We start from the raw sequence: 19,285 nt of genomic DNA, 5'->3' as shown, positions 1-19,285 counted from the left end.
GACTCCAACCTCTCTCCCGCGAGCGTCTTGAGGGGAAAACACATCGAACTGAGCTGAGGCCTCTGCTACTTCGACCTGAATCCACCCGCAGCTCCCTACAGCAGCGCGGCTCACCCTCCTCACCTGCAATTGAAGAAACTAAAGAGGAGCACTCAAGTTTATCGTCCCCGCCCTTCCGAGCTCCAACAGACGTTCCCAGTCTCTTTAGGGTCCATGCCACAAATTTAAATTGGCGGGAGAACACCAAGCCCAACCCCTTTTACGGCGGCCAGCGGAGGCCAAGATTGCTTTAGAATCGAAATAGGAAGTCGCCCCACCCTAAATTCCACCCATTCCGATATCCAGGCTGCGCATTCTAGGGTGTGTTCTAGGCCCCGCCCCCCTCCCCAGCCTCACAACCCCCCTTCAAAAGAACAACCAATCACCGTCGAACCGCGTTGCTACAGAAACTCTTATCACCACCCCTTTTCCTCCCAGCAAGCTGTGCGACGCACCGGTTGTTAGCCTCTTTGTGCCATCCGGGTCTCTCGCGCGAGCGTTTTCAGTCTGGCGAAGCGTTTAGGCGGCCGGTACTGTGGAGAGCGGCAAGTGGAGGTGCCGCCGTAGCGGCCAGGACTCTGCACTATGGCGGTAGGTGCCGAATCTGAGTTTAAAGTCAGGCGTATTTTTCTGCTGCTCTGCAAAGAAGGGATGAACGGCTCCCAGAGCTGTTGTCGGGGCTAGTGTGTGGACAAGATGGCGCCGCGGCCTTCTTCTGCGCCCGCCATCATGGCTGGCTGCTGTAGGGAGGGGGAAAGAAGGCGGTGTCGATGGGGGTGGGGAGCCGCAGGGAGTGTCTTTTCTTCCAGAACTTTCCTCGTGTCTTTCCCAGTTTTATGTTCCTTTTGTTCCACAGAACTGACTCCAGTTTTGCTTACTCACTCTGGTTGGTGATTAATATTGAGTTTCGTTAGGGCTTGGGCATTTATGTTCGCGGTGGGAAAGGGCTGGGGAAGAGAGAAAAGGGATCAGGGGTCGTCTCTGAAAAGTATGGGGTCAAAAAGGCGGTGCCTGTAAGAGGTAGAACGTGAGAAGAGAGCAAGCGGTCTTATAGCGATTATTCTGCCTACGCTCAATGAGATGATTTTAGCTGCATGATTTCGGTTAGGGTGAACGTCTGTGTAAACCTTAGTTTATTCCTTAGTAAGCATCTAGGGAACGTGTTTCTCCAAGGGAGTAAAAATTCGACTTAATGAGAAGTCTTTGGAGCTGCGAATTCTGACGCTCCGTTTCCGAAGCGGCTCCTGATGTAATCATTTTGAAGTCTTCGAGAAACATAATCAAAGCCCTAACGTGGGCATTGTTACTTTAAATTAGGGAGTCCTTCATAGGCCCGTTTAATTTTAAATGAAAGCTACAGTTCTTAAATTACCTTTTCTGAGAAATTAAGCCTGCTTTGGGTATAGGATGCCCAATCCTGATGGATCGCATTATTGTGTGATTACTTCATTTTACTTACCCGGTTACAAGAAAAATGCAAACATTTTGCATTCTTTTCCATTGACTAAAAAGTTGTGTTTTCTCGTTTTCGAAGATAAATAGGACTATTAAGCATAACGAAAAACTCGTAGATTACTCATCCTGATCATTGGGGTATCTGGAAGTAGAAATCGTTGTCTGCCCCTCCCCCGCGCGCCCCCATACTTAATTGATTTCATTTAGAACCCAGTTTCTGATAACCGATTTAGAACCCCTGTTCGAACAGTTGGGCACATAATCGATTTAAATATTTTTTTGTTTAACTAGTGTTTTGGGCCTCTTAATCTACTTGAAAGAACAGTATTATTTTACTTGGGCTCAAATATTTAAACAACAACAATTCAGACATTCGTTTCTGCAGCGCCTTGTTCAATAAAAAGACACGATCCCCTCGAGATGTGGCCTAGTATTAAGTCCAATGTGCCGTCTTTGCACTGGAAAAAGATTCCTATACTATGTCTTGAGTGCCATTGGGGTTTTAAAGATGATGTGAATTTTAAGAAACCGTGGTGTTTTTCTAATAGAGCAAATGGTAGAGTGAAGGGCATTTTTGCAGTTAGCATTTAAGATTTACACATAGGTCCATACTAAATTGAAATCTTAGATATTTTCAGAGAAGTTTTAATACTCAATTTTATTTGGATACTTTTGTTATGCTACTATAATATATTCTCAAGGAAATAAAAGCTTCGGGTGAGCTAAGCGGCCCCCTATTATTCATATATGTTTAGTGATACGATGGTTTTTGTTTCTGTCCTGTAGTGTGTTTTACAGATGAAAATGGCTGTTTGGTGTAGGTTATTAGCCCGTTTTACAGAGTGCCTTCCCTTAAGGGCATCTTACTGAGTGTAACTTTACCAACACAGCACATCATAGACCTGTCAGAAATAATCCTTAAGAATAGTGATGCGGGGATTGACATATATACACTAAGATGTATAAAATGGATAACTAATAATAACCTGCTGTATAAAAAAATAAATAAAATTTAAAAATTAAAAAAAAAGAATAGTGATGAGAGGACTTCCCTGGTGGTCCGGTGGTTAAGACTCCATGCTTCCATTGCAGGGGCCACGGGCTACATCCATGGTCGGGGAACTAAGATCCACGTGCCACACGGCGAGGCCCAAAAAGAAAAAAGAATAGTGATGAGAACAAGACTAAAAGAAAATGACCAATGTTAGTTGTGAAAATCAGAATCATCTTTAGTTGTGTGATAGAGTAGTGTCATGTATTACTATTAGACAGCAAAGAGAGTACCATCTTACGTGAGTCAGCTAATGTTGCTGGATCTCATCTGTGAAATGGGAAAGTTGAGCTTGATTCTAAGAGATGAGAGCCTTTCTGCACAAAAATTTTATGATTCCAGAAATCATCCATACATAGAGAAACGTGTGTGCTGGAATGGGCCTCCCCAGTAATTAGGTGTTTCGTCCTATTTGTTACTGGGTTTTTTGGTAACATTGTTAGAGGCGTAACACATAATATGTCTTTCGTCCTAACTAACCTGTAAATCCTTCCCTTTTAATTTATTATTTTATTCCTGAAGTCTAACATCGAGTTAGGTGTATTTTTGACCGTCAGAAAATAGTTAAAATAATGTGACCTCTCACACTTCATTTGTTAAAGTACTCCCCATTTAGTTTACTTGGTGTTTGTTTTCTGGACTAATCTTCCTAAAGGAAGAAGTGCATTATCATGTGATTATTCCTCCTGCTGAAAATGTATAGTATATTCACTATTTACCCAATCCAGATCTTTTTTCTGTAAAGAGCAAGTTAGTAGATACTTTAGGCATTGTGGACCACGTGCAGCATACAGTCTCTGTCACATTCCTTGCTTGCTTGTTTTAACAACCCTTTTAAAAATGTAAAAGTCATTCTTAGCTCAAGGGCGATACTTTGCTAACTCATGTGCTAAGTAATAAACTCCCCAGGCATATTGACTGTTTTCTTATTTCCTCTCTGGTTAGATGGGTCACCAACGTCCACCTTCCACATATTACGGAAACTGTTTTCCCTGCCTTTTATCAGAATCTCACTCAGGAGAACATTTAGGTTCTAGTTTCTCCTTGAAGCTTTTTTTCTATGACTTTTTTTTTTTTTAATAAACTTATTGATTGATTGACGCTTTGGGTCTTTGGTGCTGCGCACGGGCTTTCTCTGGTTGCGGAGAGCGAGGGCTACTCTTCGTTGCAGTGCGCAGGCTTCTCATTGCGGTGGCTTCTCTTGTTCTGGAGCACCAGCTCTAGGCACGCGGGCTCAGTAGTTGTGACTCACGGGCTGTAGAGCACAGGCTTAGTAGTTGTGGTGCACGGGTTTAGTTGCTCCGTTGCATGTTTGATCTTCCTGGACCAGGGCTCGAATCCGTGTCCCCTGCATTGGCAGGCGGATCTTAACCACTGCGTCACCAGGTAAGTCCCTCTATGACTCATTTAAATCAGTTTCATGAAGGAACCTACTCTCCTAGGTAAATCAGGTCTTTGGGAAAGAGTGTGTACTCTTGACTATTTAAATTTTTTTTTTAATTTATATTGTGATAACTTATAAAATGCTTTAAAGCAGAAACAACTTAATGTTTCCATAGCCCAGAGCATATGTGAGGAGAGGCAGACCATATTTTGCAGCAGCACTGTGCCAAGGGGCTTTCATTAAAGAGGGTTAATGAAATTAAGATTGGGTTCTCAGATAAGTAAGTTAATTTTCTGTTTGTTTGTTTTTTTTAATAACATTCTAGAACCATTCTCTTTGCTTTTTAAGATTTTACAGTCCTCGGTCTTTTTAACCTTTAACAATTCATTTTTAAATGCCTCTTTATGCTAATTTAAAATACAAGTATTGGTAAAGTCAACTAAATGAATTCACAGATCTGAAATGGACTCTATTTTCTCTGCTTGAATACTTATTGGAAATACTTGGAGCCCTATTTTCCCCTTCCCCCAATGTTTTGAAAGTTATAAAAATAATGATTAAAAAAAATAAAGATATATCCATTCAGTTACATGTGTCTCTTTGGTATTGGGTTAGTCATTTCAATTTATTCAGGCCTACTTAGCAAGTACAAAGCATATTTTGCTACTTGGAAATAAGTTCTTCTGATTTCTTGATTTTCTTTATTTTTTAGTTTTGTAAAACTCAAGGATAACTATCTTTCCTGCCTTCTCACTCTTTTAAGTAATTGGAAACATTTTAAATGCAGTTAAGAATTTATAACCATTTTTCTCTAAACTTTTAGGCTAGTGATACAGAACGAGATGGACTAGCCCCAGAAAAGACATCCCCAGATAGAGATAAGAAAAAAGAGCAGTCCGATGTATCTGTTTCTCCCAGAGCCTCAAAACATCATTATTCAAGATCACGATCAAGGTCAAGAGAAAGAAAACGAAAGTCAGGTATGTATAAGACATAAGTTTACTGATATAATTAACGTGTTCTTCCCATTGAGAAATGGATAGTGAAAAGTGCATTGGGAATTTTCTGGAGAATTTTTCAATTATGAGGAATACGAATGTCCTAATACAGGAATTTTATAACTTGTCAAAGACAAAATGTATGCTTAAATTTGTGTCACAATAACTATTATCCCTCAGATGTTCAAATTTTGTCCTTTCAACATAGGCAAAACAGTATTTTGAAAGATGTAGTCTGGGCAGTGATATATTCTGAACTTATTTAACATCTGTGACATGAGTTACAAGAATATTTTTAGCCTTGGTTTTCTTTTTAACTTAATGTTAAAATATTTCTGAAAGCGAGAGTTTTTAGTGTTTTGAAGTGCTCCTTATTTGGAGCATTTTTTTAACTAGACTGATGTGGCATAGAAAGCATGATGTATTGCTAATGAATCAATACTTAAGTAGTTAAAAGAGAAGTAGAATAGAAATGAGTTTAAAAGTTTCAGGACCTGGGCTCTGGTTATTTATCCTTTGCACCCACAGATAGTCCATCTACAAAATGGTTCAAATGTAATTTTTATTTGTATATGTTTGAAATTGTACAGTATCATCATAACTACTTTTTAATGGGAATTTTTCTAAACTGTAACATCCTTTTGACTACTTACAAGACACCGAGTATAATTCAACCTGTTTGTTTTCTCTTGCATTCTTTGTTCCTTTTGTTCTTAATTGTTTTCCTCTAATAAGACCCTTTATAATTTTGCTATGTAATAGGAAGCAAGATGAACTGGACAGAATGTTTTGTAAAATATAAAGAATCTGTGACCACCTAAAAGACAAAGTCTGTTTGTCATGTGTCATGGAACATGGACTTGTTGTGGAACTTTTTTTGCTTACTTATTTGATTATATTCTGGTTTGCTCAGATTGCTTGATTTATTTCAGATACATGAAGTATTACTGTAGTAGAATAATCCCACCCCTGCCATAAAAAAATAGGCTTTAGAGGATGACTAGTAAATAGATTAGTTAGGCAGGTGGCCAGAAATGTCCTTTGTATGAGTTTTGGAGTTTGTGTTTGAGATGTTTCTGTACCATTATTTATGGTGAATTTTTGTGTGTTCACAGATAATGAAGGAAGAAAACACAGGAGCCGGAGCAGAAGCAAAGAGGTAATTAACACTTTGTAGTGAATAGGCACTTTAGAATACTTGTAAAGTATCTGGTAGAAATGTTTGTGTGAATATATGATATTGTCAAGGTAAGTACCAAAACTTGAAATTTAAAAGGTTTAATTCAGTTATAAAATAAGCATGATTTGGATTCATCATTTTTCAAGAAGATAGTTGTTTATATGAAAAGTTCATTCAAAAACTATTAATATTATGTTGTGAAAATATTCACAATAAAAATTTCATATGAAGAATATAACTGGTTTTTTAGGCCTGTCACACAGAGCTTCCATTAATCTGAGGTCCCGAGTCTCTTTATGCCTGACGACTGCTCAGGACTTTTAAATAGCAATCATCTTTAAGTAGCAATACTCTAGATATCTATGGGCTACTTTTTCTTTATGGAAGATAATGAGAGTCCTTTTCATTAGTAAACTAGTTTGATTCCCTAAGAATAGTATTGAATTTTGAAATAAAAGTGTCAGTGAGGGACTGCTGGAAAGATGGCGGTGACACAAAACTTGAGGATAAAGAAAGACAGCAACTGTATTGCAGAGGAGTTAACTTGCCCACCTGAGAAGACAAGGAGTGAGCCAACAAAGGAAGAGCAGAAGTAGAAGCCAAAAAGGGAGAAGAGTCTCATGGGGGCTGGGCAAGGGACTCCTTAAACAACTGTGGGCAGGGACTTCACCTCTTTCCCTAATGGAAGCTCTGTTGAATTTTAATTTAGGAGAGTTTTTGTGAAAATGACTATTTTGTTTAGCTCACATGATAACATTTCTATAATAAATCATACTCAGCGTGCTAATGCGCGAAGAGACTGAACTGAAGACGCTGCAGACTCAGATAGCAAAATAATAAGCCTACTTCATGATAAGGTAACTATTAGTCATTCAAACTCCTATTTCCCTTAAGTATATCTTAAATCAGTTAAGGGTTTTAATGGTTTTTTTAAAAAATAATAATAGTAATGTTATGTTTGGAAAACTGGTTTGAAGTAAACTAAAACTTTTGCAAGCTTAACCACTTAAAGCTTTTCCAGTTTGCCACCATATGGCAAAATCAAGGAAATAGTCTTTTTTATAAGCTCATATGGAGAACTGGCATTGAAACTAAAATTTAGCTGTGTCTCCAGGTCTCTTATTTTTCTGCAAAATATAAATTACAGACTATGATCCTTTTCTGATGTATCACCATGCATGTTCTAAAATGTTTGACTAAGTTTTTTGTTTTTAAGAAAAGTTAATCTTGAGTGGAAGGAAATATGCTAAGGTCTATTCTGGGAACTATGAGATAAGTGTCCTGTTGTGGTGGAAAACGGTGGCCTGGGTGTCAGAAGAATATGGGGTCTGGGTTCAACTCTCCTAATATGTAGCTTTGTGACTTTAGATCTTAATTTAGTCATATATAAAGTAAGGGGAATTAGAAGATCTGAGTTTCCTTCCAGCTTTAAAATTGTGATTCTGAAATGTCCAGGATTTTAAGCTTTAGCTACAAGATGGATTTGACAAATCTTAATGTGGGGAAATCGAATGTTTAGCACTTCCTAATTCAGTATGTGAGTGTAGGATGGAGACTTGATCATACAATTAATTTAGCTCGGTCTCTGAATGCATATGTTGTGAAAGCAAAAGCCTTGGTTTTTATAATCATTCAGAATATGGGGGAAGTATGTATTATATAATGGTATAGGGATTAATTGTGTTACACCTAGTTTGATTTCATAAAAATTAAAACAGATATGGTTGCCATTTTCTACCCTAGGTACATGAAATGTAATAGAACTCCAAGCCTGTTGGGATATTGCAAGATGAAAAGTGATTGCTTCACAGTTTAGGATTGGGAGAAAAATCAAGAGCCGTCTTTAAGAAAGGATGTGGCAGTATAGCTATAAAAAGGACACTTAACTTTGCGTAAAGTAATTTGAAGTTGCAGAAGATATTAATACTTAGGTTAATTTTACTTAGTTACCTAATTGGAAATGCATTTTTCTGGTGCATTTCTTTGTGTCCTTATCTTCGTTATTGTTAACTTTTAAAACTTAATATTATGTACTCTGGATTTAGAAGTTGTTGTATATACATGTCTGTTTCTCTAAAAGGTTTGTTGGAAAATTGAAAAAATTTTGATACATGTGTACTTCCCTCTTAGATAAAAGAAACATCAGGGATTCCTCTTTTTCTGAAATAGTGGTTTTTCGATATTATTAACATTGAAAGTTATTGTTTTGATTGTGGTATTGAAAGTATTTGGGGGTGGAAACTGCATTTGGGGGGGTTTATAAAGAAAAAGTAAAATTAGTAATATACATCTGCAACATTTGGGTGATGTGAAACTAGATCTTTTTTTAAATTTGCCACACACTCCTAAGGTTACTAATGTTGCATCACAACATTTTTGCTACTGATACCCATACTAACTCTCTTTGTTGCACTATTTTCCTGAAAGAACCAACTTCTTCTTAAAACAGGCAAGAAGACATGAATCCAAAGATAAATCCTCTAAGAAACACAAGTCTGAGGAACATAATGACAAAGAGCATTCTTCTGATAAAGGAAGAGAGCGGCTAAATTCATCTGAAAATGGTGAGGACAGACACAAACGCAAAGAAAGAAAGTCATCAAGAGGCAGAAGTCATTCAAGGTCTAGGTCTCGTGAAAGGTAAGTAGTTTTTCCTAAGTTAATGCCTTCTGAAGAACTCCTGAATTACATAAAGGTTTGCATTAATGGAGCAACACCCAAAAAAATCTTAGTTAGAAAATTGGTATTTTTAACTTTCTGAGTTGTCTGTCACAGTGAAAAAATTTTTGCTGAACTATGTTTATATAGTTTGCCAATATCATAATCCTTTTACATTGCTGGTGCAGGATTCGTTTGCTGCTGAACGCTAATCTAGGTTTTATTTAGGTATGGGTTAAAAGATTTTTGAGAAACTGGGTCATGGTTCAAATTTTTGTGGCTTTTTCGTTGTGTTTTAAGAAACCAGTGTCCGCAACATATTTTGCGGATTTCTGTGGGGAATTTGTGTGTGGTATCAGATTCGGTCAAAAATTTTCAGTAGTAGAATAACTTGATTGTTACTCTTAGAAATAGTTTGGTACGGCAATAGACTTCAAGCTATTAAACAGAATCTTAAATTGGGGTAGGAAACATTGCTTTTTTGACGTTATCAGTTTATTGTGTTCCCTCTAAGTAACTACAAATTTATGTACTTGAATTTCAGGCGTCATCGTAGTAGGAGCAGAGAGCGGAAGAAGTCAAGATCCAGGAGTAGGGAGCGGAAAAAGTCAAGATCCAGAAGCAGAGAGAGGAAGAAATCACGATCCAGAAGCAGGGAGAGAAAACGTCGGATCCGATCTCGTTCCCGCTCAAGATCAAGACACAGACATAGGAGTAGAAGCAGGAGTAGGACAAGGAGTAGAAGTCGGTAGGTATTCATCATCTTGAATAAAATCAAATAGGCCCCTCACAGGGTCTGTTAAGTCAGGCTTAGAAAGGTTAAGTAACTTGCTCAAGAAGCCCAATATCATACAGTTCTTAAATGGTAAAGCTAGGACCTGGTCCCAGATGCATCTGAAAGCAAAGTCCGTATGTGTGCTTAATCCACCGTACTGGTTATACTCTCTCAGATACTCAAAAAGATGAGCTTATAAATCCACACTTGTCTTGATTGGAAGGAAATTTTAATTTGTTTATGCAAGAAATACAATAAAGAGCATTTAATTATAAATATTCAGAGAATATGTTTAGTCTCTATTAATATTATTAATAGTGTATTATATCTATATTTACAGATACTGGTAATAAAGTTAATTTGACAGCTTCTTTGTTCATTGTTCATTAAGTCAAACAGTCTATAAAAGAATGAAATATGGGTAAAAGTGTACTTTGGTTTATAATAACTTGGTTTGTCACTTGTTTGATCATTTTTTCAGTTTTTAATCAGTGGTTTTAGTATGTAATAGTTGCCTAAATTGAACTTTACCAGTTAGGAGATTTAGTCAATCTAAAGTAAGTGGTAATTTCACCATTAATTACCATTGTTTTTTTTTTTTTTAAATCACCATTTGGGCAATTCGGGTCATTATGGCATTTCTAGTTTTAACCACTGATACCTTTGATCCTAATCAATGACTATTTTTAATTTTTCTCATTTTGTTTTAGTGATTTATATTTTTGAAAACATTTACAAGTTAATTCATTGTACATTAGAATACTAGGACCATTTACTTATCAATCCCACTAGTAGGAATTTATCCTACCTATTGACCTGCACAAGTGTAAAATGACTAATGTACAAGTCTAGCCTTTGCAACATTGGGTATAATAGCAAAAGATTGGAAACAAATGTCCATCTGAAACAGGGATGGTTAAGTGAATTTATAGAAACTAGTCTTTTACACAAGGAACTTGGGGTGCCTATGGAAGGTGTACAACAGAGGTGGAAAGGAAAGGGTTCAAAATATATTTCCTAGACCAGTTTAATTTTTATTGAACTATGTAACTATAATTTATTTTGATTCAATAAAATAATTATTACTTGGCCATACTGAGACATGTAAAATATGATTTATTAAAGAGATAGAAAGAAGAGAATTGAAAAACCGAGAAGATTTAGCAGAAGTTTAAGCCGAACTCCTAGCCCACCTCCCTTCCGAGGCAGAAACACAGCAATGGATGCACAAGAAGCTTTAGCTAGGAGGTGCGTGTATTTTTTATTCGATACATTTTTTTCTCCTTTTCATCTTGAGGTAGATATTCAATTGTGTGGACCAAATGAATGCTTTCAGAGGATAATTCAAATAATTAAATCTAGCCATAACTACTGTGGCAGTTTTGTGATACAGAACTGCATTAAGTGGTTTGTTAATTCTCATCTTTAATTTGCTTATTTGCACAACTGGAAAGAGTATTTCTTCAACAGTTTCTCTTTTTTCTTCATGATTAACTAGTTCATTTTTCTCAAGTCTAGACTCGTAAATATTTTCAGTTGGCCATTGGAACTTTTTAAAAAATCTTAAATGTGATCTAAGAACTCTGTTAATTTTGCATCTAAAACTGCTTTGTCTTTACTTTCTTTGTTCTTCCTTAAGAAAAGTCTCTGAAACAATAAGTAGAATTCTGTCAATAGTTTTCTTATTTTGAAGGTGGCGAATAATAAGCCAGTTCATTTGATCTTAAAGTTTTTACTGCTGTGATAACATAGGAAGATCATTGTATTTTAAAATTTTCTAATGTTTCAAAGATGGGTGATTGTGGGACCACACACAGCAGGGCTGTCTAACCAAAATCTGCAAAACCATTGAAAGAACTGCCTCATAGAGGCAAGAAGTAAAGTAGAATCCAAGCCCTTGTTTGCAGGTTTTCCCATATTCTGAAAACTAAAATCTTTTGATTTTGATTTTTTTTTTTCTTTATGAAATTGAGTTTGTATTTTTTTTTTTATTACAAAAATGCAGTTATCACAATGTAACCTGATGGGCTGCTGCCCTGTGAACCCAGCCTGGCAGAAACTCCAGCTGAACAGCAGCAGCAGCAAAGGTGTGAGCTCACCCCTTCTTCATTCCATTCACCTTAGTGAATGGTATTGATTCCAAACCTGCAGTGGCCATTTAAAATATACAGCCAGTAGCTGTCAATCACTTTCTGACTGAAACTAAAATCAACAGAATTAGGAAATAATTTTCTACAATATCTGAACTAATTTATAAAGAATGGTCCGTTAACTTTGATCATGAATTTTTTTAAGCCCTAAAGTTTATTCTTGTTTACTCTTAAGTTTATTGTATTTTAATTTTTGGATTATACTAAAGTTGAATCTATAACTAGCATCTAAAACTTTAACTTAGTCTACTTAGTGATTTTCAGATGACAATTTTTAAAACTGCTTTGGAAATATTTTTATTTATGAACCTGTTTTAACATTAATCCTAATCAGAAACTTGTTTCCAAGGACAAATTCAAGGCTGTACTACTTGTCTTTCTTTCATGTGTGCTCAATAGAAGGGAACAAAATTATAGATTGTTATCCTCCTTTTATGTAAATTACAGCAATTGTTAAATGTCAGTTTTCTACTACTGTATTTTACTTGTAGTGCCCACTGCTCCCCTCCCCCAAAAGACTTTTTCCGCAATCCTTGCCCCTTTATACCACTTTAAAGGAGGGAGAGGGTGGTGTTTAACTTATGATTGGTAAATCAAGGAATCTTTGGAAGAAAAGGGCTTTCTCTTTCAGGAACTCATTGTGAAGATAACATTACTTACGATTTGCTATATACCAGATAGATACCTACTTGACAGCACATTTTGTTTAGTGTGTGTATTCAGTGGTGAATTTAGTGTGAATCAGAATTCGTTTTTGTTTGGGGATGAATTTGTGTTTCACGTTTCCAGTTCCTTTGCTAATAATTTCTTTACCTCCTAAAAGTAATTTTCTAATATTTAGTTTTTTTCCCCCCATTTTATTAGATTATAGAGAATGGCAGGGTTTGCTTGCCCTTTTTTAAATTTTATTTTTGGCTTTTTAATTTTCACTGATTTAGAGACTAATAAAATCTGTTTAGATATAAAAATCATCTGCATGTTTTGATTGGCCTTAATCCTGTATCAGCCTCCCTTAAGAAGCATTTAGGTAATTCTATAAATTATTGCATGTACCCTAAGATTTACTCAGTTTTCAGTATGTTTTCTCAATGCCTCAATTTGCAAGATTTAATTTTATCCTTAATCCTATAACCAGCACTGATGAAGATTGAATAATTTTTATCTCTTAACCATTTTAATGATTCTCTGTGGGAACTATATATAAAAGCTACTAGAGTTGTTGGCTATTCAGTGAAATTAAAAATGTTTAAAACCAGTAGTGAAATATTATTTAATTGTGACTGATACCATCTTAAGAATGATTGCTTTTTTTCCCACATGCAGATATCAATTTGGGGAAGGTATTAAATTTATTTAAAATTCTATATAAAGTGTTTTATGCCTACATATGTATACATAGAGATAAATGTTGGCTTTATATTGATATTTTTATTAAATTGTCTTTGACAGGTTGGAAAGGGCAAAGAAATTACAAGAACAGCGAGAAAAGGAAATGGTTGAAAAACAAAAACAACAGGAAATAGCTGCAGGTAATTTTTGTTTTCTTTATTATGTAAGTATGACATTTTTTGGTAAAACATTTGAAAAGTTCAGGAAAAGTAATAGGAAGAGAATCACGTATGATCCCTTCTACCCATCAGTATGCTGTAGATCAGTATGCTGTAAATTATTAATTGAATTGTGAGCATGTTATTTTTAGTGTTAACTTTTGTACCTCATAAAACTTTTTTTGCACTGTATTTCTGATTTGGTCAATGTAGATAATTTTGAAAAGTGAATAGTGACTATTCTTGTTCATGTAGCAGTTTAGCCGTCACTGCATATGTCTTTTAGTTATGATTTTAGAAATACAGTTTATTAAAGATGATGAACTGGAGTATGTATTATGTCTTACTATTAAGGAAATCAAGTTTTTAGACAACACAGACACACTGCCTGTGGATGATTAAAAGGTGATCAGAGAGAGCCTGTATGAAATGTAATCTGGAGGGTGGAAGTAACAGACCTGGCACTTTTATAGGACTTGGGCCTAGTATGTTAAGTGTGTATAATACCTGTTTAATAGTTTTAAACGTTTCTTGTGAGTTTCAAATTAGATGTTGTGAGATCATTTTGTGAGCTATAAAGAACCATACAAATAAAAGTCAATTTATTAAAAGTTTAGCTACAATCACTATAGTTCATTTCCATTGAAATCATACACCTTTATGTTATTCGCAGGATTCTCTTTATCCTTAGAAGTGGTTTAAGTATATATAAGGGATCATATACAGAAATGTCTAGTGATGAATACATTAAATAAATGTTTGCTAAAATGTTATTGCTTTATAAGCTTAACACTCAGTCATTTTTTATTTGGTGAAAATATTCCGCCTTTTTGCAGATTAGTAGCTCTTATATATAAATAATGTATTACTGTAAATTAGGAGGTTTGTTTTGGTTAAAATCCATACTTATTTCCTTTTCAGCAGCTGCAGCTACCGGAGGTTCTGTTCTCAATGTTGCTGCCCTATTGGCATCAGGAACACAAGTAACTCCTCAGATAGCTATGGCAGCTCAAATGGCAGCCTTGCAGGCTAAAGCTTTGGCAGAGACTGGAATAGCTGTACCTAGCTATTACAACCCAGCAGCTGTGAATCCAATGAAATTTGCTGAACAAGAGAAAAAAAGGAAAATGCTTTGGCAAGGCAAGAAAGAAGGAGTAAGTTCTCTTATTCTCCTTTTTTGTCATTGATTCCTCAGCTTAGAAAAACAAATTTGGATTGGAAAAGATTAGTTTGGGTTTATCTTTCTTCTGAGAGCCTAACTGGAATAATTTAATTTGCTACAGTTATTAATTCTGGGGGGGAAAATGCATGATCTAAGTCAGGCTTTCAAAGAAAACCAATATTGCCCTACATTTATTAAGGGGAAAGTGTTGGTTCCTTAGCTTAGATTTTTTTCATATTATTAAGATAATTATAAATTCCATTGGTGGAATGCCATAAATGCTGTTGTTTTTCTACTAAGACTATATTATGGAAAGATCTAGTATCATAATAAAAGGTATTTAAATTTTACATATGCTAAAAATTCATTGTTTTTTTAACAGGACAAATCCCAGTCTGCTGAAATATGGGAGAAATTGAATTTTGGAAACAAGGACCAAAATGTCAAATTTAGGAAATTAATGGGTATTAAGGTGAGTTATACACTTTGTAATAAAGTTCATGTCATTTTATATTTTTAGGGTAACATTGGTTCTCAACTTAAACATTATTTCAGTGATGTGTCATCTCTGGGTACTTTCTAGTGCTCTTTCATTTGTGTTCTCTAGATTAACTTCACAGAATTAACCAATAAATTATCATCACTAGTCAACGATACAAATTGTTAAATTTGATTAAAACATTTGTTGAGGGACTTTCCTGAAGGTCCAGTGGTTAAGACTCCACAATTCCATTGCAGGGGACGTGGGTTCAATCCTTGGTTGGGGAACTAAGATCCCACATGCTGTGCGGCACGGCCAAAACATAAGAAATAAAACAGTTATTGATTGTTACTGCATGTTTATGCCTTAAGCAAACCTTGTTCAAAATCATAAGCTTCTCTTAGTAAATTTTTTTTAAAAATTTGTAAAAAGGAATTAATTTGCTTTTAAAAATTCCCATTTAAATGGAATATTATTCAGCCATAAAAAGGAATGAAACAGTTATTTGTAGTGAGGTGGATGGAACTAGAGTCTGTCATACAGAATGAAGTAAGTCAGAAAAAGAAAAACAAATACCATATGCTAACGCATATATATGAAATCTAGAAAATTGGTACTGATGAACCTAGTGGTAGGGCAGGAATAAAGATGCAGACATTGCGAACGGACTTGAGGACACGGGGTGGGTGGGGGAAGGGGAGGCTGGGACGTAGTGAGAGAGTAGCATGGACATATATACACTACCAAATGTAAAATGGATGGCTAGTGGGAAGCTGCTGCAAAGCACAGGGAGATCAGCTCGGTGCTTTGTGATGACCTAGAGGAGTGGGCTAGAGGGAGGGTGGGAGGGAGGCTCAGGAAGGAGGGGATATGGGGATACATGTATGCATATAGCTGATTCACTTTGTTATACAGCAGAAACTAACACAACATCGTAAAGCAGTTATACTCCAATAAAGATGTATAAAAAGAAAAAATGCCCATTTAAGGCTAACTGTACTTGGTGTGGGGTCGGACTTTCTTAATTTTTTTCAAGGAAGCTTTTTGTTTGAGTTTTTGTGGTTTTTTAAAATTAATTAATTAATTAATTTGGCTGTGCCGGGTCTTAGTTGCAGCAAGCGGGATCTTTTAGTTGCGGCATGCGAACTCTTAGTTGCGGCACGTGGGATTAGTTCCCTGACCAGGGGCTGAACCCAGGTCCCCTGCATTGGAAGCACAGTGTCTTAGCCACTGGGCTACCAGGGAAGTCCCAAGGAAGGTTTTAGGTTTTACACAACAACCTGGTAAGGTCGACAAATGTTCAGATATTGGTTATTACTAAGGGAGTTGGTTTTTCATTGAAGGGATATTTGGTTTAAACTCCATCCCCATTTTCTATTTACTTTTCCCTAGACACTTTATTTTTGGCTGCATTGGGTCTTCATTGCCGCGCGTGGGCTCTCTCTAGTTGCAAAGAGCGGGGGCTACTCTTTGTTGAGGTGTGCAGGCTTCTCGTTGTGGAGCACGGGCTCCAGGCATGTGGACTTCAGTAGTTGTGGCGCACGGGCTCAGTTGCTCCATGGCATGTGGGATCTTCCCGGACCAGGGCTTGAACCCGTGTCCCCTGCATTGGCAGGCAGATTCTTAACCACTGCGCCACCAGGGAAGTCCCTGGCATGTTCTACATGTTCTTCCTTGGGCCCACTGAATGATTTTGTTATGTCCTGCTCTATCCCAGTACCTAGAATGAACATTGCCTTGAATTCCATAGGTGCTGAATGAATGAATGGAAGCTAAGTGAGGTCAAATATGTACTGCAAAAATGTGATCTGCTAGTACTTTTTAAGTGAGAAGCACTTTTTATTCCTAGGTGGATTCATTTTAATAGTATATTTTGTATCTGTTATTTAGAGTGAAGATGAAGCTGGATGTAGCTCCGTTGATGAAGAAAGTTACAAGACCTTGAAACAGCAGGAAGAAGTATTCAGAAATCTAGATGCTCAGTATGAAATGGCAAGATCACAAACCCACACACAAAGAGGAATGGGATTGGGTTTCACATCATCAATGCGAGGAATGGACACAGTTTGAAGAAAATCACACTTTATACTTGGGACTTTTATAGACTTCTGGTTCTGATGTCAGGTCCTTGTTCACCAAACAGCTGGCATTCTAGCTTGCATGGGTGTTGCATTGACTTTAATTTATTGAAAAATACGATTTTTTGTAAATATCAGATCAGTGATAATGGTGTTAGTGTTGTAATCAGGTTAAACCCGCTTCCATTAAACTTGACAGGACTATAGAAGGACAATATTTTTTAGTTAATGAATTCTACTTTTCAAATATATAAAAGCTGCAGATGGGATAAAATCTCATACATGGATTTTTGGTGTCCACTGTCTTGTGTACTTTTGTACTTAACCTTGTACAGTTATTTTCATCTCTTGAAACATGAAAGAAATGTTATGTAGATGTTCTTTAGAAGATCTGGCCATTTGGTACATAATCCAGCACAAATAGGCTGGGTGGTGATGATAATAAAAATGGTTTTCTCAAAACTCGTGTTAATTTAAGTTACCTGGAATTCTTATTTGAATTTGTCTTATGGTTTCTGTAGCATTTTGCAATTTCTAGTAGAAGACACTGGCTAGAAATTCCTTTTTTTTTTTTAAAGAATTATGCTATAGGCAATACCATGGTGAGCAAAAATGTAAAAGGAAGTTGGGAGGAGTGAAAAAACTTAGTAAAATAAATCTGTTTTCCTACTATTATAAGGGACAGAACTGGTGTACAGTATTTGTTAAATATTCCATATGTTATTCAGGAAATAGATTAATACATTAAAGGGATGTAAGCACTTTTATTTTAATAAAGTGCCTTATAACAAGTTCTTTGTATGCCCTTTCCTCATTATTCCTTTTGAATTGTCTAACCTGAAGTACTAAAACAGAAAACAACTTTGTCACTAAATTGAGTAAATTTAGGGCATAGTTTTGGTGGAAGGAGGGGACTACAGAACTTGTACTTCATTTGCTTTCATTACAACAAATTCATAATTTTTAGCTTTCCCTGGAAAAATCCTTTGAAAAACATCTCCACAATGTAGTAGCACAAGGGAAGACTGTTTAATGTGTTTTGGTAAATGTTTGGTTTTCCCAGAGCACGATTATTTTAGGGAGAGATGGCTCTTCATGCTTCAGTGACAAAGTCAAGTTTCTAGGGAAATAACACCATGGTTTTTCATTTTGGAGTCATCCCAAATTCACATTTTCCTGGTGAGCTGTACCTTCTGAAATCTGTTTCATTAAGAATGTTTGTGGCAGGGGTGGGGGGGGAAGAATGTTTGTGGGCCTGTAATGCAGTGTGGATATGAAAAGCACACATTAAACTGCTTCCTGTGTTTTTCTATGGTATTTTAGGAACTGGCCATACACGATGAATGATATGGTCCATCCTGTACTCATTTAGTAATTTAAAGAATTTTTGTAGCCAATTTTAAACAGGAAACTAATTTTGATTCATTTAGTATGTCTAAAATAATTGAGTTAGGTAATCAGTATTCTTAGTAGAGATTTTGCATTCTTACTTGCATGCTTGTTTTTGAAATCCAGGGGGTATTTTATATTTTAACATCCCAATTGGGACTAGTCATATGTAAAGTTATTAACAGCTACATACAGCCAGGGGAAACCATCCTGCACAGTGCAGATTTAGAGGGAGGCATATAGGTAATTGCAATTTGCATAATTAAATTTTACAAAACAGTTATTGGAGTCCTGGGGGTGGGGGACAGTTAACTGCTTGGCTCAATTTGAAATGAGTTTGTAGGGAAGCTTTTATATGCTTAAACTTTGTTTCCCCTTTTTCCTGGCTGTTACTGTGCTTTCCATGTCAAAGCCTGGTACTCCATGATGGATGTTTTGGGCTTTACTCTTGAATGCGACGGGAACATAAGTTGCTGTCCAGGAGATTCTTTAAAGACATGGTAGTAAGACAAGAAGACCACACTATTTGAGGCAAGGTTTTGATAAGCTGTGTGAGAGCAACTGGCTTGGAGGATAAGAAAATTCAAAGATGATGTTTCCAATTTGGGTGATCATTCATTGTGATTAAATTAGAAAACTTAAATACTATAGTAGGTTGGTGGAAGGAGATAGAAGCAGAAATTAAGTTGTGTTATCATTCCAAGTTAATTTCATGGCCAAAAGATGATTTAAGAATATACTTAAATATAATTTCTCTGGGACCCTCTCCTAGTTCTCCCACTGGCTGTGCATCAATTTCTGTAGTTGTCTCATCCTTAATCCCAGCCCTCTAGGGCTCAGTCCTAGACTTCTTTCCCACTCTGTTCTTCACTATGAAGTCTCATTCTCTATCATCTTTGTATTTACTTTCCATAAAAATTTGAACCAGCCAAATGCTA

The 19,285-nt window shown here is 36.2% G+C and overlaps 1 protein-coding gene across 5 annotated transcripts; it reads left to right on the top strand.

Moving 5' to 3' along the window:
* The first annotated feature begins 465 nt into the window (after nt 1-465).
* RSRC2 (arginine and serine rich coiled-coil 2) lies at nt 466-17,420 on the top strand. 5 transcript variants are annotated; one of them, XM_061169126.1, is made up of 10 exons: nt 466-630; nt 4,753-4,909; nt 6,043-6,086; nt 8,557-8,747; nt 9,310-9,513; nt 10,666-10,788; nt 13,140-13,219; nt 14,162-14,391; nt 14,782-14,871; nt 16,771-17,420. In XM_061169126.1, exons 1-10 carry the CDS (start codon nt 625-627, stop codon nt 16,948-16,950), a joined length of 1,305 nt encoding a protein of 434 aa, XP_061025109.1. In that variant the 5' UTR covers nt 466-624; the 3' UTR covers nt 16,951-17,420. The 5 variants fall into 5 exon arrangements, with proteins under 5 accessions (XP_061025109.1, XP_061025110.1, XP_061025111.1 ...); XM_061169127.1 differs by having other exon boundaries at nt 8,535-8,747; nt 14,159-14,391; XM_061169125.1 differs by having other exon boundaries at nt 467-630; nt 14,159-14,391.
* Nucleotides 17,421-19,285: the final 1,865 nt, after the last annotated feature.

The sequence above is a fragment of the Eubalaena glacialis genome, chromosome 15, assembly GCF_028564815.1.
Source record: "Eubalaena glacialis isolate mEubGla1 chromosome 15, mEubGla1.1.hap2.+ XY, whole genome shotgun sequence".
Classification (NCBI taxonomy): domain Eukaryota; kingdom Metazoa; phylum Chordata; class Mammalia; order Artiodactyla; family Balaenidae; genus Eubalaena; species Eubalaena glacialis.
The sequence above is the reverse complement of the archived record's forward strand: the minus strand, read 5'-3'. Positions and strand labels throughout refer to the sequence as shown.

Coding starts and splice junctions, on each gene's coding strand:
- RSRC2 (XM_061169125.1), top strand. Junction 9,514..10,665: donor AGGACAAGGAGTAGAAGTCG/GTAGGTATTCAT, acceptor GATTTATTAAAG/AGATAGAAAGAAGAGAATTG. Junction 10,789..13,139: donor CAAGAAGCTTTAGCTAGGAG/GTGCGTGTATTT, acceptor TGTCTTTGACAG/GTTGGAAAGGGCAAAGAAAT.